Source organism: Macaca mulatta, chromosome 7, assembly GCF_049350105.2.
Source record: "Macaca mulatta isolate MMU2019108-1 chromosome 7, T2T-MMU8v2.0, whole genome shotgun sequence".
Taxonomy (NCBI): Eukaryota; Metazoa; Chordata; class Mammalia; order Primates; family Cercopithecidae; genus Macaca; species Macaca mulatta.
The window spans coordinates 53,951,189-53,974,075 of NC_133412.1; the positions used below are offsets into that span (position 1 = coordinate 53,951,189).

At 41.0% G+C, this 22,887-nt stretch overlaps 1 protein-coding gene across 16 annotated transcripts in view; it reads left to right on the forward strand.

Moving 5' to 3' along the window:
* The first annotated feature begins 3,296 nt into the window (after positions 1 to 3,296).
* Positions 3,297 to 22,887, forward strand: part of UBE2Q2 (ubiquitin conjugating enzyme E2 Q2) — a 59,081-nt gene continuing 39,490 nt past the window's right edge. For 7 of the 16 annotated variants that reach the window (XR_013395797.1, XR_013395798.1, XR_013395799.1 and 4 more), the window contains exons 1-3: positions 3,297 to 3,730; positions 14,604 to 14,705; positions 20,124 to 20,228. Coding sequence is in view for 12 of the 16 variants with exons in the window: in XM_015142774.3 (XP_014998260.1) it covers positions 3,551 to 3,730; positions 14,604 to 14,705; positions 20,124 to 20,228 (387 nt within the window). In the remaining 4 variants the exon portion in view is untranslated. Of the gene's footprint in view, positions 3,731 to 3,755; positions 4,365 to 14,603; positions 14,706 to 16,869; positions 16,873 to 20,123; positions 20,229 to 22,887 lie in introns of those variants that run through there. The other 9 variants (XM_015142777.3, XM_077939953.1, XM_077939957.1 and 6 more) reach the window with 5 other exon arrangements.

Sequence of the window (22,887 nt, forward strand, 5' to 3'; positions counted from 1 at the left end):
GCGACAGAGCAAGACTCTGTCTCAAAAAAAAAAAAAAAAAGTGATGACTCTCTGCCAGGCGCGGTGGCTCATGCCTGTCATCCCAGCATTTTGGGAGGCCAAGGCGGGAAGATCATGAGGTCAGGAAATCAAGACCATCCTGGCCAACATGGTGAAATGCTGTCTCCAGTGAAAATACAAAAATGAGCTGGGCACGGTGGTGCGTGCCTATAGTTCCAGCTACTCAGGCGGCTGAGGCAGGAGAATCACTTGAACCCAGGAGGCAGAGGTTACAGTGAGCTGAGATTGTGCCACTGCACTCCAGCCTGGTGATAGAGCGAGACTCCGTTTCCAAAAAAAAAAAAAAAAAAGTGATGCCTCTCACCAAATGAAACTATTATACTACAGTCCCTGACATGGTATTTCAGGGCTCGAAATCTGGCCAAAAATAATATCTCAGCTTTTTCTTTCTCTTGGCCCCTTGCTGTACTCTACAATCAAATGACCTCTTGAATATCCTCTGAATATGGCCCTACTTTCATGCAAATAATTCATGGAATTAGTTTCTTCCTCCCCTGAAATGTAGTTCAGTAGTTTGAACTTCATATCACATATGATCTGATGTTGTCTTTACTTGTCTGTGTAAGACTATGGGGACTCCCTAGCAACCATTCCATCCCAACAGGTTGGAAATCCACAGTAATCCCATCTACTTCTCTGTGGTGTTAGGGGTGGGCATGTGATACATTTCTGGTCAAGGACACACTAAGGGAAGTCTGCTGGGAAGATTCTTGGAAACCTTCCCATGTGTTAGAAGGAAACATAGAAGAAAATGTCCTTTCTGCCTCTGGATATTTTCATGTCTGGATGTGAACTGCAAGAACAGCTACAGCCACCTTGTTCTTAATCCAACAAAAGAGATGGAAAGAATTTGGACTTTTGATGACAGGAAAGCTCAGATCAACCAATCCTGGAGACTGTCCTGTTTTTGGACTTCCTATTATGTGAAGTAATTTATTTCCTTATTGTCCACGGCAGATTAAATCACAGTTTTCTATTATTTGCAGCCAACAGCATCAGGAAACAATACTTTGTTTTTGATGCTAAACATTAAGCTTCTTAAAATCAGGGACTGTATCTATGTATCTTTCTAGCCCTCTTACAGCTTGGCATGCAGCAGATAGATGCTCAAAAAGCGATTGTGAAATTAATATTTGTATATATTTCTGAGATACAGCTAGCAAAAATACTTGCAATTTAGAAAGATCTACTTTCTCATAGCAATCTAGAGGTAACAAAATAAAGCTTAGACAGATTAAATAACTTATTTAGAATATTTTGTTTCTCAAAGTCATACCAACTTCTCAAGAGTTTGTTGCTCTTTGTCTCAAATCCTTATCTGGGATTGCCATGCCTGTTAGGGTCCCAAGAAACTGAGGACTGAAGAAAAAATAAAGTGGCAAGCCACTTCTATGCTTAACCCAGCAATAATGCCAATACGGCAGCCTAGTTGTTTCTGGCTCAGAACCCAGGCCTGGAACCCTTTCTCTTCCCAGTACCAGTGTATAATGTACCTCTAGTGCTGGGGTCATGAATCCCCATAAGTACAAAATTTTAGATGCAGAAGTATTTTCCTGGGAAGATGGATCGTAGCTTTCATTAGATTCTCAAAGGGGTCTGTGAGCATCTTAGTCTTCTTAAAGGCTAGATAGAAGTTGGGGTAGAAGGTGGTAGAAGTTGGGGCATGGCCAGGAAAAGGGAGGGCTGGTTTGAATGATAGGAGACTCAATTTGTAGGCTGTGGGGAGCTACTAAGTTACTCAGATAAACTGGAAGAGAGTATTTGTCTTCGTAAAGGCTAAGGAGGACTATAACATGATACAGTATCTCAGAAGTAAATGGAAATAAAAAGTTTCAGTAGACTTAATGTGTCCCTGTGTTGTTCTCTATTTTGTCATCTAAGGGGAACAGTAGCCCAGGGACCTCTTGCAGATTAGGAAGAAAGAGACAGTTAGGTGCCAGGGTTAGGTAACTCTAGGTAAGACTGGTGTAAAAGGAAAATGCGGGGCCCCTTTCTGAAAAATTACAAATTTCAAAATGGCGACACCAGAGTATTAAACCAAGCTCGGAGCCCTTCTAAGCTGGGAGCACTGTACAACTACATAGGTTGGACGCACATGCAGCTGGTCCTGCCTCTGGCACTTATGATTGCACACACTATTCTCTGCCACATTAGGATGTATTCCTTTGAACTGCTATGCAGTCCTTTATTCATTTTTTGAGCACCTAGAATGTGCCAGTAATTGTGCTAGTGGTGGGGATTCCAGATAAAAGCGAGCATTCAATTAAATCATATCGGGTTTCTACTATGTAACAGGTCTTGTTCTAGGTCCTGGGGATAGAGCTCTGAACACATTAACACTGGGCAGAGACAAGGAATAAATGGGGAAAAGATCAGACAGCGACTGGTACCCAACAAAAACTTAGCACAGGACGATGTGACACAGGGTGACTCATTGAAATTGGGTAGTCAGGGGCCCGGAGATTATATTTGAGCTAAGATTTCAATGAAAATGGAGGGCAGCCCTGGCTCCATGGGGGTGGGGGTGGGGGTGGGGAGGGTTATCTTAAGCTTGCGAAACAGGGCAAAAGAAGGGAAGTGGGGAGAGAGAGACTATATACGGCAGAACACAGTTGGTAGCTAAGGGAAAGGATGAAATCATGGTACACCTCCAGGAAACAGCCTGCAGGGGCTAAACCATCGACTTAGGTAAATGGATGGTTTGAGAGCAAAGGCGGGAGCAGCGAATCCGGTGAGAAGGTCCTCACAGAAACCCAGGCTAGCGAAGCGGCGGCTTAGAATAGGGTGAGAGTAGCGGAGGTAACGCAGGGTGGGCCGCACCCGCGTCTCCCACCAGGACCCGGGTCAGGTTAGCGGGTGCCGGGCCGAGGGCCAAGCTGAGGAGCCGCCCCTAGGGGCTGGCGCGAGTCTGCAGCGGCGCCGACGTGGCCGGCGCGATCGGCTGCGCACGTGTCCGGCCCCAGGCCGGAGGCGGGGGCGCGCGGGGGTCTCCGGCTCCTCCCCTACTTCTGGGGCCCTGGCGCCAGCTGGCCCCGAGCCTACAGTCCGCGGGTGCGAGGAACGGAGCAGATGGGTCGGGCAGAAGGGAGCTGGGTCAAGGCGAGGAAGGGGCGACCGGGAGCGCGCGCGCTCTGGCCTCGTGCACGCGCTGAAACGGGAGCGCGCAGGGCGCGCCGGGGTGAGGGGGAAGGGGGCGGGGTGGGGGCAGCCCTTTCCCAGGCGGTAGCGGGGGCGGCGTCGCTGTTGCCCTTTTAAGCCGCGGGGCCGCAGCCTCCTGCCGCTGGAGTCGGTTACAAAGGGAGCAGCCGCCCAGCCTGCCACACAGCTACCCGCCGAGGCTTCCGCGCCCCTCGCCATTTTCCAGCCGCGCTCGACGAGGCGGAGCCGCGAGAGCGCGGCCCAGGCCGGCCCGGCGGGGCTGTAGCGGCCGTGACGGCGGCTCTGGGCCCGGCTCCCCTTCCGCGCCCCTCCCGCCGGAGATGAGGGGAAGATGTCTGTGTCAGGGCTCAAGGCCGAGCTGAAGTTCCTGGCGTCCATCTTCGACAAGAACCACGAGCGATTCCGCATCGTCAGCTGGAAGCTGGACGAGCTGCACTGCCAGTTCCTGGTGCCGCAGCCGGGCAGCCCGCACTCGCCGCCGCCGCCACTCACGCTCCACTGCAATATCACGGTGAGGCGCCCGGCCGCGGCTCCGCGGGGCAGGGCGAGGACGGCGAGGGGGCGCTGCGAGTCCCGGGACAAAGGGGAGCCTGCCCAGGAGAGGCTCCGGCTCCCCGGGCGGGGCTGGCCCGCCCCTTTCCCCCGCGACTGGCCCAGCCCAGGCCCGGTTGGGACTGAGAGAGGCTTGGGTGGGAGGAGGCGGAGGGCGCGTCTCTACGGCTTCTCGCGCGGGGCTGACTTGGGGGCTTCTGGCCCCTCTCGGTCCCCGTCGCCTAGCCCCGAGGTGGGAGTCCGCGGCGGCCCGAGCCCTGATGGGGCCCATGGCGGCCCTCAGCCCGCCTGCTCCCGGGACCGCGGCGGGGCGGGGCGGCGCGGCTCTGGCTGTTGTTTGAGCCCAGGCCGGCGACGGGAAAGGCTCATAAGTTTTAACGCCTCATTTTTGAGTCAAATTTTCCTCGTTCCCGCTTGGTCAGCCAATTATTTTTAAGTTTGCGTTTAAGGGGAAACTGACAATGAGAATGGACTCGTTGACGGAGGAAAAGTTGGAATGCAGACTCTGGTGCTGTTTGAGCGACCCGTCTCCCCCGGGCCTGGCTGCGCGCTGCTGTGTTCTGGGAAGGCGCCTAGTACCGTCGATGCGGCAGGTGGTGTTGAGTGTGTATTCGTGTGGCCCCTCCCTTGTGTGTAAGCCTCGAAAATGGATAGGTGAAAGGAGATACGCGCCAGGGCTGCTCCCCGGAAAGATCACTTATGTCACAAAGCTGTAAAAGACACTTTTAAAAACTTACTCATTAAGCGGAAAGCTCATTAGAAACCCAAGGCTTGATAAAGGAATTGACGTATTAAGTTTCTCCATAAAAGTGTATTGTGAAGCTGTTCGTCGTGAAATTGATTTAGGATATTGGTCCAAACTGCAGAATATTCTCTTGGTTATAGTAGGCGTCAAGGTGGTGGTTTCGGTCTCGTCTTTAAACATGGCTAAAACCAAGTCTGTTGTTTTTAACTGTCTTTGGTTGAGTCAGTGGGTACTCAAGTGCAAAAAACCTTGATGTTATAATTGACCTTAAAATGATTACCAGACTATCTGGGGAGAAAGTGTGTTCATTAAAAAAAAAAAAAAAAAAAAAAAAAACCAAAAAAAAACAGAAGCAAAAAAACCACGCAGTCAAGTGCTGTACTGAGGAGAGAATTCATTTACTGAATGAATACGTCTGAGTGTTCTGGGCACTAGTGTTGCAGAATTGAGTGGAGCAGTCCTCGCTTTCAGAACCCCATCTTCTTGGGGGAAGAGTTCAAGAAAGTGACAAATCCTGTGGTATCATCATGAAAGCCAAAGGGAGCAACTAATTTTGACTTGGGGGAGGTGCGCTTCAGGGAAAGGCTTTGATGAGAGGCTGAGACAGTTAGAGACGAGCTTCCACAGGTGAATACAATTTTGGAAGACTGGCGGAAGGGCATTTTAGACCGAGGAAACTCCACCCAAAGAAGACACGGAGACTTGAGAAAGTGTGGTTTGCTTAGAAGTAGAAAATTTATGCTTAGACTTGAGAGGCCCACGATATAGGCTGGAGAAGGGGAAGATTTTCCAAGAGTGGAAAACAAAGTGTAGTAGTTGTCATGAAGCAGGTGTTTTAAGGAGACTGGCCTGAATGGCTTCGAGGATGATTACTCTGGTAGAAGTTGAGGCATGGCCAGGAAAAGATAGGGCTGGTTTGAATGATAGGAGGCTGAATCTGTAGGCCGTGGGAAGCTACTAAGTTTACTCAGGTAAGTTGGGAGAATGTAACTGCCATCCAGGACTGGAAGTGGTTCTCTCCAGTGGGTGGCATTAGGAAATGTGGTTATCTCAGTGGGGTTGGGGTGGTCTTGTTGCTGTGCCAGCGTTTAGTGCTAGGAGTACAGGGATACCAAATGTTTTGTAACGTTCAGGCAGTCTGCCACAGCAAAGAATTATCCCACCTAAAGTGCCACTGGTGCCCCATCGAGAACCGTATTGGAGGCTGGTAAGAGTCTGCTGCAGATAAAGATAAGGAGAGATGACCTGGATTAGGCAGTGGCAACAGAAATGGAGCAAGAAGTGAACGAGACACTTTCAGTACAAGGAGGGATTTAGTGAGGACTAGTGTAATGGCACCCACCGCTAGGTAGAAACTATTAAAATTGAGGTGCTAGTGAAATATAACAGACTATCAGGAGATAATTATCATGGCAGCTGCTCAGTACAAATGTCTGCTAACTCTTAATTATAGAAAAACATCAAACGTACAAAAGTTGAACAGTGTAATGTAGCCAGCCTCAACAATGATGAACTTTTGGCTAATCCTCATCTGTACTCCGCTTTGGATTATTTTGAAGCAGATTCCGGACAGATCACTTCATCTGTAAATATTTCTGCTTGTATCTTTTGAAATTAAAGACTATTATTATTATTATTATTATTATTATTTGAGACGGAGTCTTGCTCCGTCCCCCCGGCTGGAGTGCAGTGGTGTGACCTGAGCCCACTGCAACCTGCGCCTCCCAGGTTCAAGCAATTCTGTTGTCTCGGCCTCCGGCGTAGCTGGGATTACAGGTTTCCGCCGCCACACCTGGCTAATTTTTGTGTTTTTAGTAGAGACGGGGTTTCTCCATGTTGGCCAGGCTGGTCTTGAACTCCACCTCAAGCGATCCACCCACCTCGGCCTCCCAAAGTGCTGGGATTACATGAGTGAGCCACCGTTCCTGGCCGTAAAGACTCTTTTAAACATGGATGAGTGTTTTGATAAAATCTACATGGCTTGTTCATGTCGGTACCATTTGCTTTGAAGGGAAAGATCAAGGGAAAAATGGAGTTGGATTTCAAATGATTTAGTTTGATTTATGATTTGTTATTCTCTAAAGCTGTAACTCTTAAAAGGTAATGAGTTAGACTTATTTAACTTTTCCTCTTTAGACAGTTCAATTATTTATTGAGTTCTACATGCTAGGCTTTGTCTTCTTTATACTTACCAAGGAACATCCTTATGCAGTTTCTCTAATGTTTGAGAAACTAAGTTTTTTTTACACACGTGCATGCTAGTTCCTGAAGAGTCCTGTACAGGTGCTCTGCCGGCTTTTCCTTTCAGGCTTCTGTATCAGCTGTATTTTCCCCTGTAGAATGTGCCCCCAACCTCCACCCCTTAACCCTACCCCATTTGTCTTTATATACCTGACCATCCCTCAAGGCTCTTCTGGGTCATATTTAGTTCATGCTGATATTTCCCCTTCCTCCCATCTTTAGTCCTTACTATTTTAGCTTTGGTCATATTTTCTTATGCTGTATTGTGTAAGCCTTAAATTTTTTTTTTATGGTGGCAGGGGAGAATATTTTATAATTATGCTTTGTGCTTTTTATCTTCCACTCAATAAATGCTTCATAAATATTTATTGAGTATATGGCCCTATTCTAGCTATATTGTATTTGAACAAAAATCTTAATTGCCTTGTAAGTTAACTGCTAAGAATTTGTCAAAAGTGCAGAGATAACATCAAGAACTTGTCATGGATAGTACAAAAAGGTCTCTGAGGGCTTGAAGGAAGTGTGTAAATTGACTTCATATGAGAGTGTAAGAAGTGAAAAAGACTGAACAGAGTAGATGTTTTACTCTGTAGGCCAAAGGAATTGAGCCAATTCTTTTCCTGTTTTATAAATTTGTCCTCATCTTTTTTTTTTTTTTTTTTTTTTTTTGAGACGGAGTCTTGCTGTGTCTCCCAGGCTGGAGTACAGTGGTATGATCTCGGCTCACTGCAAGCTCCGCCTCCCGGGTTTACGCCATTCTCCTGCCTCAGCCTCCCAAGTAGCTGGGACTACAGGCGACCGCCACCTCGCCTGGCTAGTTTTTTGTGTTTTTAGTAGAGACGGGGTTTCACCATGTTAGCCAGGATAGTCTCGATCTCCTGACCTCGTGATCCACCTGCCTCGGCCTCCCAAAGTGCTGGGATTACAGGCTTGAGCCACCGCGCCCGGCCAAATTTGTCCTAATCTTAAATAATGAAGGGAAAAGGGTGCTCTTTTTCAACCTCAAGGAGTCCTTTTTATTCTTTTCTGTGAAGCCATGATGTGAAATATTGCCTGTTACACAAACTGAAGTATGGTTTTTCCATCGTCAGTAAATTAACCTGATTGCCATCTAATTCGTTGTTACAATCACACCAAAATGCAAAGCAGCTTGTTTTAATAACCTGTGCAGCCTTACTGGGAGCTAGTATATGGCTTTCTTTTAGTCCTTTTGAAGTATTTAACATAACTTGGCAACTCCATTATTCCTTTTATGGACTTTTTGGCATCTGGGCACTCTTGGTAGGGAATCACTGTTTTAGAATGAAAAATCTCCCCCAGTAAGTAAATTAGCTAGTAAACAAATGAAACTTCATTTTTTATATTACTTGCAGAGCATAAATTATTACCCTTTCTGCATGAGTGGCTGTTTGCTAGGCTGCTTTTAGTGGGACTTTTTTTTGATTGGTTAATTAAATTTCTATTCATTATTGCCAAAAAGCGCGTACCCCCAACAGCAAGATACTAAATTTTAGAAATGTTGGAGCTGTGAATCTAGGAGAAAGTGAGAAGTTTAGCTTTTATTTAGTAGTTAGGAGCTTAAGTAAATCACTTCTTTTACTGTGTTTCTGTATATAGTAGATAATATTTTTTGCCCTGCAAGAGAGCATATAGAGGACAGCTCTTTGGCAATGATACTGTGTTCTACAAATATAAAAGTGATGGTGTCATTTGGGGCTGAAAAACACTTTATTTTGAAAATGTTTTATAACAGCTTTTCATGGGAAATAAAGCAATGCTGTTAACTTCATCTTGCATTTTTCTAGTCTTTACTGTGATTAAAAAGTGGTCCAGTCAAAGTTGTACAAAGGAAATAAAGCTGGACTAAGGAGCCTAAGACTTTCTCTTTGGTTTGCCCTCCTGGGACAGATTACCTTTCCAAATTCAATTCACGGAAAAGCATTTGGAACTATCAGAACTGTCATGTTAAGCACCTAAGTGGTACTTTCATTCCAGAGGAATCATTGTTTTCATTTATCTGACCAATTTATAATATAGGGTCAAATTCCTAGTGGTTATCTGTGCTCTCTCATCCCCATTTTTATACCTGTCTTTGAAAGGAACAGATACATGAAGAGGAGACTTAGGTTTCCCTTTCGTGAATAGTATATCCCTTAGTGTCTTGATTTTTTTTTTTTTTTTTTAATTTGGTTAAACTTACTTAAACCTGGAAAAAGGTAGTATTTGATAAATGTCAGCTAGTTGAGGGGTGGGGAATTGAGTTGAATGGAAATAGTCACTGCCAAATGTAAAGCATGACTGGAGAGCCAGAGTGATAAAGCAGGGGTCCCTTTTTCCAGATCCTTTGTAACAGTGTTATGTGATCTCTTCTAGAAGATTCCGAAAGATAATCCTGACTTGGAACCTAGGAAACCATCCAGTGGGTTTCTGCAGCTTAGGTGGTTCAGATCCTCATCAGCACCTTTGTTTTCTGTGCCTCAGTTTGCTTACAATGATGTTCTCAGTAGCTGTAATTTGCTGCTTGTGTTTGAATACTTAAGCATTTTCTTTTTGGGTTTATAAGCATTTTTATTTTAACAAGAGTTAGAAGTTTTACTCTGCTTTTGTGGGCTCTAGGTTAGCTACTTGGTTGTTTATTTGTAAAATGACTATCAGGGAACCATGTGTGCGCATTTTAAGTATCTTTTGTTAGAGCAGTTAGAATTTTATTAAGGTATTATATGCTAATTCTGTCAATTTACTTCATTCTCCACCCCACATTTATTGAACAGCAAAGTATGAAAGTAATGTGTCCCATAACTAGCCTTCAGAAGAATTACAACTGCTATATCTCTGAACCTTCAAGAAGTTTGTTCATCATTTAAAAAAAAATTATGAAATCTCTGAAGATAGCTGTGCCCTACATTTGGAAGGATACAAAAACTGACCATTCTGGCAGGCAGTTTTGGTTGCTGGTGCTTGAGATAGAGCCACACAATGATCTCAGTGGATTTATGGAGAAAAATAGATACAGAAAGTTAAAGACAAAAAAAATCTTTTTCTTAAGCAGTGACAGGTAAAGAGGTTGGCTTGGTTAATCTTCAGTTGTGTTTCCCTGTATTAAGACAGTTTTATGGTGGGGATGGTAGTGGTGATGAATTTGTTTGAAATTTGTCCACTTACAGTAATCTTTATGGTAGCTGTCACAGACAACTTCATCCTCACAGGCCTTAAAATTACTATGAAACTAATAGGATGGATAAGAACAAAGGACCTGAATAATTAGATGCCTAGATAATTGTTCTGTGTTTTCATAACTGTGGTGAAAAAGGAGCGGTGCTAGAAGCACTTAAACATTCTATGTACGGGAAAACTGCCAGAATTTGTATTGGAATTTTTGAGCACCATTCACTGTTTAAAAACTGACATATTATAGGTCATATTTATTTTAAAGAGAAATAGTAGGAAAACTTATCTTTTCAAGGTAGATATAACCTTATCAGAATTACAAAACTTAAAGCATGTGAAAGATTGAAAACATTAATACATAGGTTTAAATGTTGGTCATTATTTTAGATGTCTTTCAAAGTAGATTGTGTCTTAAATATTAAACTGAACAAACCTTGAAAATGATGTAGAGTTTGTGCTGAAGGTTAAGTTTCCTAGGGTGGTGGATATTTTATAATATGGAAAACAAAATCTTCTTATTGTAAGACATTAAAAAAATTTTAGTCAAAACCAGGAGATATTACTTGTAATTCTACCACTCAGAATATACCACTATCAGAATTTTGTATCTTTCCAGTTATCTGCTCATATTTTTTCTCCGATGCTTATATATGTTCCCTCTCCCTTAAAAAAATCAGATTTTTTTGTAATCTGCTTTTTCACTCAACAATATTGTAGATCCATGTTATAACTTACTCTTTGTGTTTAGGTGAGATGAATTCTGACCACACCGAGGTGGCCAACCTTGTCCCTATGATTCCAGATCTCTCAGAACTAGAGGTCTAGTCTCAGGGAAAACCCAGATTTTCTTGGTTTAACCCACCTGACAGCTAATCACTGGAAATGGGTGGGCTGGTCGAGTCCTTTGGTTAGGTTTTGTGTCAAGAGAGGGAGGTGGAAAGATGGGAGGGAGGGAGGTAGCAAAACTGGTCTCAATGGAACTATGTAAGTTAATATAGAATGGCAAAGGGATGTTTCTTCCAAGGAAGAAATTCTAAGGAAGGAAGGAAAGTGGAAAGGAAGGCAGCAGTTCTCAAAGTTTTGTGGTCAGGACTCCTTTACACTCTTGAAAATATGTTGAGGACCCAAGGGCTTTGGTTTATGTAAGATGTCTGTTGGTGTTTATCACTAGAAGTTAAATCAGAAATATTGAAAACATTAACTCTTTAAAAACTCATCATATATTGTTATAAATGCTTTTATGAAACAAAATTTTCTAAGCCAAAAATAGAGTAGTAGCACAGTCTTACATTTTTTGCAGATTTCATTGATGTTTGGTCTGTCATTTGCTTTTGCATTTAATTTGTTGTATGGTATTTGGTTGAAATAATGTAAACAAAATCTAACTTCATACAGACACCTGGTTGGAAAAATTCTAGAATATTTTAATGGCCATTTTAGATAATTGTGGATTTTTTTTTTTTTTTTTTGAGATGGGGCTCACTGTGTTGCCCAGGCTGGAGTGCAGTGGTGTGATCACAGCTCACTGCACCCTCAGTCTCCTGGGACTCAGGTGTAGGCCATCTTACCTGGCTAATTTTTTGTATTTTTTCTAGAGCTAGGGTTTTGCCATGTTGCCTAGGGTTCTTTTTTGATACTCCATCAAAACTTGGTCTTTCTTGAACTTTGGATCTTTTACCCTTGCGTGATATAACATCATGCATTGGTCATTTAGATAATAATGGTTCACCGAGATCTTCTAAATGTTGATACATTTGATTTTACAGTTTCAATATACATTCATCAATATTGCCATCAATGTTATCAGGATATACTTAGAAAACAGTGGTGGATACAAGTTTTCAAAAACTAATTTTTTGTTCAAAAACTTGCATTTTATTATAGCTGTTTTATTATTGAATTTTATTATGGCCTGTCTGTTGTTTTTCTTGAAATGACAGAATCTTATTTTTTGAGGAAAATCCGAAAACAAGTTGCAATAACATTGTCAATCATCCTTTCAAGTAAAAATGGTATTCCATTAAAGTGGTTAATTCAGTTCACGACTTAGTCACACAAGGGTTTTTTCTCAGGCAGTCTGTAGGAATGCTCCTATGTACTTCCCATTTCATCACTTGAAATACTAAAAAGACATATTCAAGATTAAGATGTAGTAAAATTTTCACTGCTTTATCATAGACATTCTTTTTATTTTTGAGGCAGGGCCTTGTTCTGTCACCCAGGCTGGAGTGCAGTAGCGTGATCACAGCTCACTGGAGACTCGACCTTCTGTGCTCAATCAATCCTCCTGCCTCGGTTTCCCAAGTAGCTGGGACTGAAGGCATGCAACCACCATGCTTAACTAATTTTTGTATTTTTTTGTAGAGATGGGGTTTCACCATGTTGGCCAGGCTGGTCTTGAACTCCTGGGTTCAAGTGATCCTCCTGCCTTGGCCTCCCAAAGTGCTGGGATTACAGGCATGAGCCACCATTCCCAGCCTTATTGTAGACATTCTTAAATGAAACTGATCTTTTGTTGCTCTTCCTTTTTAAACCTTTCCTGTGCATAGTGAAGAATACCATGACTACTAGTAGTTTGGTGTTACCGCCTTTATTTGTGCTAAAGTGCCAGCATTTTTATCCACCATTGTGTCTTCACCCTCACAGCATATATCAACATGTTAATATTCTTGTAAAAATAGTTTGGACCTGGGGGTCTGAGGGGCCCCACTTTGGGAACCATTGAAATAAGTACTTAGATCTACAGTGTATCATATCTTTCCATCTACAAGATTAAAAACATGATTTCAGTTGTTTTTCTAATTTTCTTAATATGGTTTTGAGGGGTTTCAGTCCAGAGTGACAACATATATGTTGCTTGGCTTATGCTGAAGTTTACTAGACAAATACTAACCTAATAAAATGAGATCCTAAGTGTAGTTGCAGTTTCTTTAGCCTAAGGAAAAAGAAACTTAAAAACTAAAACATTAAAAATGGTCCAGATGGTGTATTCCCAACGTGTGCTGAAAAATTTGAATAAGAAAATGCAGTACTCAATAAGTAGTGTTCTTTAAGAACAGGATTAATTCTGAAGAGTTTCTCATTTAGCCTGTACAGAGATTTGGGGCACAGTAAGAGTTAGAGGAATGAGAATAGTAAATAACCCATTATTGACCAGGTATATTATTAATGATGTCCTCCATCAGTACAACTTATTCTTAAAAGAACATTTGTCAAAATTCTTTAAAAATATTCAGTTTCTGTGGCTTCAGCTATAAATCATAGTTCTCAAAGCAGTGTTTCCTAAAATTGTTTCTGCAAAATTGTTTTCCATGTTGTTCTGAACCTAGTTGTTCTGAAGCTAATATATAATAATAATGGTTTTCCCCCAATTTATAATAGAAAAGCATACAAAGTAACAGAGTAAATGTCTGTTAGTGGGTGAAAGCACATAATGCTTAGTTCGTTAGCTTTTTTCAAAAATCACATGTATTTAAAAAGATATGGGCCTGGCGTGGTGGCTTATGCTTGTAATCCCAGCACTTTGGGAGGCTGAGGCGGGCGGATCATGAGATCAGGAGTTCAAGACCAGCCTGGCAAACATGGTGAAACCCCATCTCTACTAAAAATACAAAAAATTAGCTTGGCATGGTGGCATGTGCCTGTTATCCCAGCTACTCAGGAGGCCGAGGCAGGAGAATCGCTTGAACCTAGGAGGCGGAGGTTGCAGTGAGCCAAGATTGCGCCACTGCACTCCAGCCTGGGCCACAGAGCAGGACTCCGTCTTGAGGTTAAAAACAAAATGCGTGTGTGTGTGTGTGTGTGTGTGTGTGTGTGTGTGTGTGTGTGTATGTAGTAATGGCATTTCTTGGTAGTACTTCGTTTGTGTGATAGGTTAAAACATTAGAATTTTATGGTGTTTGAATTAGTTTTCTCTTTCTCTGTAACAAATTTAGCAGCTTAAAGCAACAAACATCTCACCATTTCTGTGGGTCAGGATTTTGTGCAATTTATCTTGGGTTCACTGACTTGGCCTCTCACCAGGCAGTGAAGGTGTTGGTGGCAGCCGTGATCATCCTAAGGCAGGATAAGGAGAGAATCAGTCTCCAAGCTCACTCATGTAGATGTTGGCAGGATTTATCTCACAGGCTGTTGGACTGGGCCTTTGTTTCTAGATGGCTTTTGGTCTGAGGCCTTTTATAATCCCTCGCCATGTGGGCCTCTCCATAGGGCACCTCATCACATGGCAACTGGTTTCCATCAGAGGGAGCAATGGAAAAAGCAGGAGAAGGGTGACCAAGGCAGACATCATAGTCTCTTGGTAGCCTGATCTCAGAAGTGATGTTATTACTTTTGCTGTATTCTCTTTGTTAGAAGTGAGTCACTAGGTCCAGGGGCGGGAATGTTTACAAGGGTGTGAATGGCAGGAGGTGAAGGTGATTGGGGCCATTTTAGAGGCTGCCTACCAATGTTGAAGAAAATCATTGACTTCTATGAGCTGTAGCAACAGACAGTGCTATGCAAGGAGAATAGCTGTCTCAAAAGTCCGGCCTCTCACATGGTTTTTAACGTGTTGTCTTTTCCCCCATACATTTTGTTTAAATCCGTGGTCATCTTGCCATTTAGTGGTGTGGTTTAATTGCATATTTGGGTTAGTCTGTATGTAAATGTTTAACATAGGTGTCTCTGTGTTAAACAGGAATCCTATCCATCTTCTTCACCAATATGGTTTGTGGACTCTGATGACCCAAATCTGACATCAGTTCTGGAACGTCTAGAAGATACTAAGAACAACAATTCGGTAAGAAAATAAGCCAAGCTATTTTCTTTTTTCCTTATGAACATTACATATAGAAATTAAATGTTAAGAGATAATATGATATAAAAGCACGATTAATGATTATAATCTTGTAGGAATTAAAGAGTAGGTTTTGTTGTTGTTGTTGTTGTTGTTGTTGTTGTCTTTCAAATTCTGTTTACTACCTGGTCTCTCTTTTTTATTTCCCACATGTATAACCTTAATTTCGATTATGAATTAGGGATCTCTTTTTCCCTGAAATCTAACCATTAAGCCAAATCAAGCATTTTGGGTAGAGATCACTAGCCAAGATGGGAAGCAGAAAAAAGACCAAGGTGGAAGTGAAGGAAGAGATGGGGAGAATGACACCAGAACGAGTATGAGGGAATTGCCTTTTCTTTCAAGGTCTGTAAGTGCAGCAAAAGTCAAAGGTATTCAAATATAAAGTTTTATTTTTGTTTTTAATATATAAAGAAATATAACTTCTGTGTTGCAAAAATTTTTAACACTTTTTTTCTTGATTATAAAACTCATGAGCAAGCATTGTTGAAAAAATTAGTAAAATATAGACAGGAAAAAAATATTAAAATCTCCCATAATTTCTCTACCTAATATAACCACTGTTGACATGATGGTTATTTTCTACCAGTATATATTTTTTCTTTGCTAGTAAAATACATATAACTTTATACATATGTTTAAATAGTTGAGGTCATATTCTATATTGTTTTATATCAGTTTAAAACACATTTACTGGCTGGGTACGGTGGCTCATGCCTATAATCTCAGCACTTTCGGAAGCTGAGGCGGGCGGATCACTTGAGGCCAGGAGTTCAAGATCAGCCTGGCCAACATGGTGAAACCCTGTCTCTACTAAAAATACAAAAATTAACTGGGCATGGTGGCACATGCTTGTAATCCCAGCTACTTGGGAGGCTGAGGCAGGAGAATTCCTTGAACCTGGGAGACAGAGGTTGTGGTGAGCCAAGATCACACTACTGCACTCCAGCCTGGGTGAGACTCCGTCTCAGGAAAAAAAAAAGAAAATTACTGTATTTTCCCATGATATCATAAAGTCTTTATAGAAAAATAATCCTCATTATTTTCGGCTGACATGATTGGTTACCTAAAAATATTCAGAGGAACCAACCGGAAAAAAGAGTTTTTAAGATTACTGGTTAAAAGGTCTGTTACATAAAAGTTAATAGCTTTCCACAATTTTAGCTATAATCACATAGAAGATACAGTGATAAAGTATTTTTTCAAGTATTTCAACAAAAATTAAATACCTAGGAATCAACTTAGATGTGCAGGACTTTTATCAAGAACACAACAGTTTTGCTGAGTGGAAGGAAAGATTTGCATTCTGTGTTCCTGTATGAGCAGATCTCATGTTATAAATATGTCACTTATCACCATGTCTTCATATTCGTAAATGTAATTTCTGCTGGGTGCAGTGGCTCATGCCTGTAATTCCAGAACCTTATGATGTTGAGGCAGGCAGGTTGCTTGAGCTCATGAGTTCAAGACCAGCCTAGGCAACATGGTGAAACCCCGTCACTACAAAAAATACAAAAATTAGCAGGGTATAGCCGTATACACTTGTAGTCCCAGCTACTGAGGACGCTGAGGTGGGAGGATCAGTTGAGCTTGGGAGGCAGAGATTGCAGTAAGCCTAGATTGTGCCTCTGAACTCTAGCGTAGGTGACAGAGTGAGACTGTCTCAAAAAAAATATATGTATATGTATGTGTGTGTATACATATATGTATATATAAAATACATAATATGTATATATACCCATATGTATATATGTGTATATGTGTGTGTGTGTATATATATGTAATAAATTTCAGTACAAATCCCAGCAGATTTATTTTTGGAAGTTAACAAAATGACTCTAACGTTTAAAAGAGTAAATGATTAAAAAAAAAAAAAAAAGACTTGTTCAACCAGATGTTCAATAAAATGTTGTGTACTAACCCTGTTCCAGACAGATAAAGGCAATGGAAATTTAGAACCAGAGTCATGCAAATGAGAATTTAGCGTAAGGTGAAGGTGGTATTTTAACTTAATAAGGAAAGGACAGATTATTCTGTAAATAGTCTTAGGAAAACTATTTGAGGAAGTTTGAGTCTCAACTCTGATTTTTGTCAAAATAAGTTATAGTTGGTGTAAACACATCTATTCTTAAGAACAGAAGGCTGGGCGTGATGGCTTACACCTGTAATCCCAGAACTTTGAGAGGCCCAGGCGGGTGAATCAGTTGAGGTCAGGAGTTCAAGACCAGCCTGGCCAACATGGCGAAACCCCATCTCTACTGAAAATACAAAAATTAGCCAGGTGTGGTGTCATGTACCCGTAATCCCAGCTACTTGGGAGGCTGAGGCAGGAGAATTGCTTCAACCTGGGAGGCAGAGGTTGCAGTGAGCCGAGATTGTGCCACTGTACTCCAGCCTGGGCGACAGCGCAAGGCTCTGTCTCCAAAAAAAAATATTTTAAGAGTTAAGGCTGAGGCTTAGCACAGTGGTTCATGCCTGTAATCCCAGCACTTTGGAAGGCCGAGGTGGGAGGATTGCTTGAGCCCAGGAGTTTGAGATCAGCCTGGGCAACATAGCAAGACCCTCTTTCTCTTTCTCTCTCTCTCTCCATATATACACACACAAACACACACACACACACACAGACACACACACACACGAGTTAAGGTTTGTATGGAGAGCCATGAAGGTAAGAGGTAAAAATTAAAAGTTAGATGGACACATGTTTACATCCCCAGCAAGGGGGTTGATGGGAAAGAATGGCAGACATAGTTCTGTTACCGCTACCTCCTTTTAGGAAGTTGCTTCAGAAGATCTAAAGATAACGGTTTTATAATAGCAAAAATGAGTTACTTTTCAGTGTCTAAAATATTAAGTAAACATGTTCATAAGGTTAAATGAAATAGGATATAACATTGGGCCTAGTTTTTTAAAAAGTGAATATATTTACATGAAGGAGAAAACAACTCACCTCCCACTCTTACAGCCTCTGCCAGTTTATCATAGCCTAGTTTCTTAAGAGAATAAGCTGCATGTCTTCACCTTTTTTCACTGAAGTTATTATAATCTGGATTGTACCTTCATTGTTGCACTAAAATTTATCTCCTAGTTGCCAAAACTAGTGGCACCTCTCTTAGTCCCCAAATTGACCCCTCTGCAGTATTTTGATACTGTTGATTGTTCCCTTGTTGAAACATTCCTCCATTCTTAATGTCCACCAATAAAGAGTTGGTTAAATAAAAATTATAGTGTATAGTTTTACAATAGAATATTCTGTTGTAGGCAAAAAAGAAAAAAAAAAAAAACAGCCAGTCTTTCCATAAGAGCATATGCAAAGTTCTAAGATACATTAAGTGAAAAAGCAAGGCATAAAATATTGTGTATAATTGGCCCCTTTAGTATACAATGTGAAACAATCTATATGCTTGTTTATACTTTTTACTTTCCTGGTGGGTACAGGAAACTTAATAGTAGAACACAATTAAAAAAATACTGGCTTCTGTGTCAGGCTCTGTGATAATTGTGATAATCTAATGGAACTTTCATCGGGTTACTGTCTTGTTTTGATCTTATCACCCTGCCTTGGTCTCCTCTGATCTCTTCTTCCTTGGCCTACTTCTTTCTTCTCTTCTCATTCTGTGCTTTCTCCGAGTAATCTTTTACTCCCATTACTTTAGTCATGACCTCTGTTCTAGGGATTCCTAAATCTGTATTTATCTCCAGCTTCAAACCCATATATCTGTCTGTATATCATATATGTTAGGGAATCTCACTTGGAGTGCCATGGGTGTTCAAAATGATGACATTTAAATTTGCATTTACCCACCTCCTAGCACTCTATCAGCCCCGTGTTTTTCCTCGATAATTCTCCTTGTGATTGTGAGTGGGGAAAAAATGAAATAATCCAACTAGTCCCCCATGCCTAAACCTGGGAACTGTCGTAGTGTTCTTTTATATACTACCGTTCTCTGACCTCCCCCCGCCAAACTAGTAATTTTCTAAGACCTGACCTTCTGAATGTCTCTTACGATTTTCTCTGTGATCTCAGTTTCTTCCTCCCATCCCTCAAATGCTTTTTTGGTGTGTGGGGGAAGGGAGGAAAATTGAAATTCCTGGAAAATGTACTACCCTGTCTTTCTTGTTGCTTGGTATGACTCCACTACCCTGCTGCCTCACTCCCCAGCACTCCTGGAGCCCCTCACGTGCCAGAGGTCAGAGTGTCTAGGTCTGTGTCCAGATCGCCTTGTGTCATCTTCATTATGCACTTAGCACACAATAGAGCATATTGGGTGGATATCAAATCCACACTGGAGCTTGGTTTCCTTTTAAGCATGAAGATTTTTGTTGGATCCTAATTTACCATTCACCCTTCCTCATTTCCATTTGCTCCATTGTCCACTTTGGGAAGGCTTATTCTTTGCTTCGTTAACCCATTCTAATCCTGTGTCGTCTTTCTTTGTCCTTTGTAAACCTGCTTCTTTCTCTTCATCTCTTTTCTTGGTCAGAGCCACCTAGGAAACTGTTCCCGACTAAGTGAAGTGAGTTGCCTTATTAGATCCCATTTGAGTCACCTTATACATTGAAAAACATTTTAAACAATGAAAACCGTACTTGTACACATGATTTACCTTGCTTATTTGTTTAAAGCAAATATGCTTACAAAACAATCTGGACTTAAACATGGAAATTTACAGTTATTCTTTGCAGTTTTCCTAGTGAATTATTGTTATTTTTTAGACAGACACTTAAGAACCTACTAAGTATCAAGTGTTTTATAGGTTTCATTAATCTTTACCATTCTGGGAAAGTTTTCACTTCTTTGTTTTACAGATGGGGCAGACTCATACTCAGGGAATTAGATACGATATCCAAGGTCATCTATCAGATTGCCAGGCTCTGTCTACTAGATCGCATTTGCTTCTGTACTTTTAAATGAATATGTCTAGAATATATAATTTTATAATCCATCTGTAACAGCACTGCCTGTGTGTGTCTGGGTTATTTTTTCTGTTTTTTTTTTTAATTTTTATTTTTTTTGGTAGCCTCATTAATGCATTAATGTTCTCTTGTCTGAAGTTGTAAGTTTCTCAGAAAACAGGTTAGCAGTGAGAAATTGGACAATGTCTGGAACTTCCTTCTTCTGCCCTTATTGTCATTCTGCTAGGTATCAGTTGTAGTGATTATACCCCAAGCCACAGTAACTTTCTTATACTAGAGGATCCTGAAAATATTTTAAAGACTACCTTTTAAATCTGTAAGCTGCAGTTGAGCAGTAACAAACTTTTTCATTTCCTACTGGATTGATTACAGTAGTCATAACATTACTGATGTCTTCTAAGGGCTCTTTAACATAATGCTTATTTACTGAAATGTGTTTTGTAGCTTCGTCAGCAATTGAAGTGGTTGATATGTGAACTCTGCAGATTATATAACGTTCCTAAGCACCTGGATGTTGAGATGCTAGATCAACCACTACCCACGGGTCAGGTAAAGTAAAAATTCTCTAGCGTTCAAGAGCTAAAATAAATTGTCTCAAGCAAAAGTCAAACTAGGATGATTTTTCTTTTTGTTATTCAACTTGTTTAGAAGTTAGTTTCTTTTTTGTTCCTATTGTTTTGTTTGTTCTGTTTTAGGTACTAAAAATAAACTTTACATTCTTTGGAGCTGCTGGTATTTACTATACAGGCAAATAGTTGCCCTTCTCCCTACCACCACCTTTTTGTTAATATTGCTGGTTTCCCTAAATGCTCTTGCTTCTTTCATTGTTTGTCTTTGGTTATTCAATTTCCTTCACCTGGAAATGTCATCTCCTTGTCTGTCTATGCTTTTTAAGAACTAACCCAAATGTTATCTCCTGCAAGCAACAGAAATTTCCACTAGTTCATGACCACTACTAACTTCATTCTGAATTTACCTATTTAGGCATCAGTTATTTATTTTTTTACTATAATACATGATAATTTAGCTCTTATACCACCCACTTACCACTCACCTCCCTTTCCTCAAATATTATCTTTAGTCATGTAAGTAATCACTATCATTAGGACTTTGTAGAGTAAAGCCAAGTTTTCTAGAATATTTAGGATAGGATATTTCCTTTCTTGGTGCAGCTTTTAGTTTTGCAGTATCTTCCTCATAATAGTAATTTTTAATTTAAAAAATTATGTTGTAGCCCTTTCTGTGAGGTTTCCCTTTCTTCTGAAGCCTTTGGCTCCTCTTGCCCATCTTGGCAGGTTTTTCTTTGGGTTGGCTGTGCAGATGCCATCTTGAGGTTTTTCTCATCTGCTCTCCTGCAGTAGATCCATTGTTTCTTGGATCTCATGCCATCTTTTGTGGCTTACCCTTTCTCATTTTGCCTGACTAGGTAAAACCCTAAGAAAGCATGGAGCAGTACGTTTTCTGAGCTGTAGCTTCTGAAAAAATACTGTCCAGTGTTTGGGTTTTGGAGCCAGACCGAGATAGGTTTGAATCTTGGTTCTGCTACTTATTGGCTGTATGCCCTTGGGCTGATTCCCTAATTGCTCTGTGCATCAATTTTGAATTGGCAAAATGGGAGAACCAGTAATAGTATTAGTACCTATGTTTTTGGGGAACTATGAGGATTAAATGAGTTGGTACAAGTAAACCATTTAAAACAGTGCCTGGTGCATAGCACATCCCCATCAATGTTCACTTCTGTTATATTCTACCCTCCCTCATACTTGATTGATAGTTTGGTTGATTATATATTTCTGAGTTGAAGATAATTTTACCTTAGAATTTCAAAGTCTGTGCTGTTGTCTTCTAACCAGTCGTGGTGGTGAAGCCTCATGCCATTCTGAGTTTCAGTCATTTATGTATGGCTTTCTCTCTGGAAGCTTTTAGGAGTTTGTCTTTTCCTTGGTGTGCTGAAACAGCACAACATTATACTTAGTGTGGGTCTTTTTTCACTCACTGTACTGAGTACACCAAATGGATAGGCTTATGGATAGGCTCTTTCAAATTTGGAACCTTGAATCTTCTCATATTTTTGTTGTTAACTTTCTCCTTTCCATTTTATTTGTTCATTTTGAAGTATCTGTTAATGGGATTTTAGACCTCTTGTCTTGAGTCTTGTATCTCATATTATTTCTGAATTATTTTTCTTTAATTTTAAAATCTAGAATATTTTTCTTTCAACTTTTGGAAATTTTATTTGGACAGTCATAACTTTAAGTTTTATTTATTATTGCTTAACCAATTATCCCAAAACTTAATAGCATAAAACAACAAATTTGCCTGTCACTATTGTATGACTTAACTGGGGCTAGTTGGACAGGTTTTCTGCTGGTCTCATTTGGCACCTCTCACTGTGTGGTTTAGATGGTGACAGGGACTGGTCATCTGGATGCTCAGCTGTAGTGGATTGTCTGAGATGGCTTCTTCGCCCACAGGTCTGCTGCCTTGGTGTTTCTTCATCTGGCCTCTCTGCGTAGCATGTCATCCTCTCAGGCCTGTTCATGTGGCTTCTCATTCTCCAAGAGGATAGTCAGTTCCTATTTTTGGCTTCCAGAAGCACAGAAGTGGAACTGCCAGGTGTTCTTAAGGCTTACATCTGGAACAGGTCCAATATCATTTCTACCAAATTCTGTAGGTTAAAGTGAGTCTCGGGGCCCACCCAGATTCATTGTGGGATGGGCCCATCCAAGGACGAGCCCTGAGTTCTAGGAACCTTTTCTTCACTGATTATTTTTTATTCATATTCTATTTTTGTTTTATGGATGTAATATATTCATAAGTGTCTTTAAGGAGCTATTTTGATACTTTGACCCTCTCCCTAGCATCTCTTTTTTCTTTAATACTTTTTTTCTTAGTTTATTTTGGTCTTTTTTTTTTTTTTAAACCTTTCCTCAAGTATGTATTCTATGTTGCTCATCATTTGTAGTCTTTTAATTCCCCTTTTTGTTCATATTTGAGAGAGGTACTAAAAGACTGATTGGGAGCCTGGGTGTGGTGGCTCACACCTATAATCTCGGTGCTTTGGGAGGCCGAGATGAGAGGATCACTTGAGCCCAAGAATTAAGACCAGCCTGGGCAACATATTGAGACCCTATCTTTACAAAAATAAAAAATTAGGTGGGTATGATGGCACCTGCCTATAGTCCCAGCTATTCAAGAGGCTAAGGCA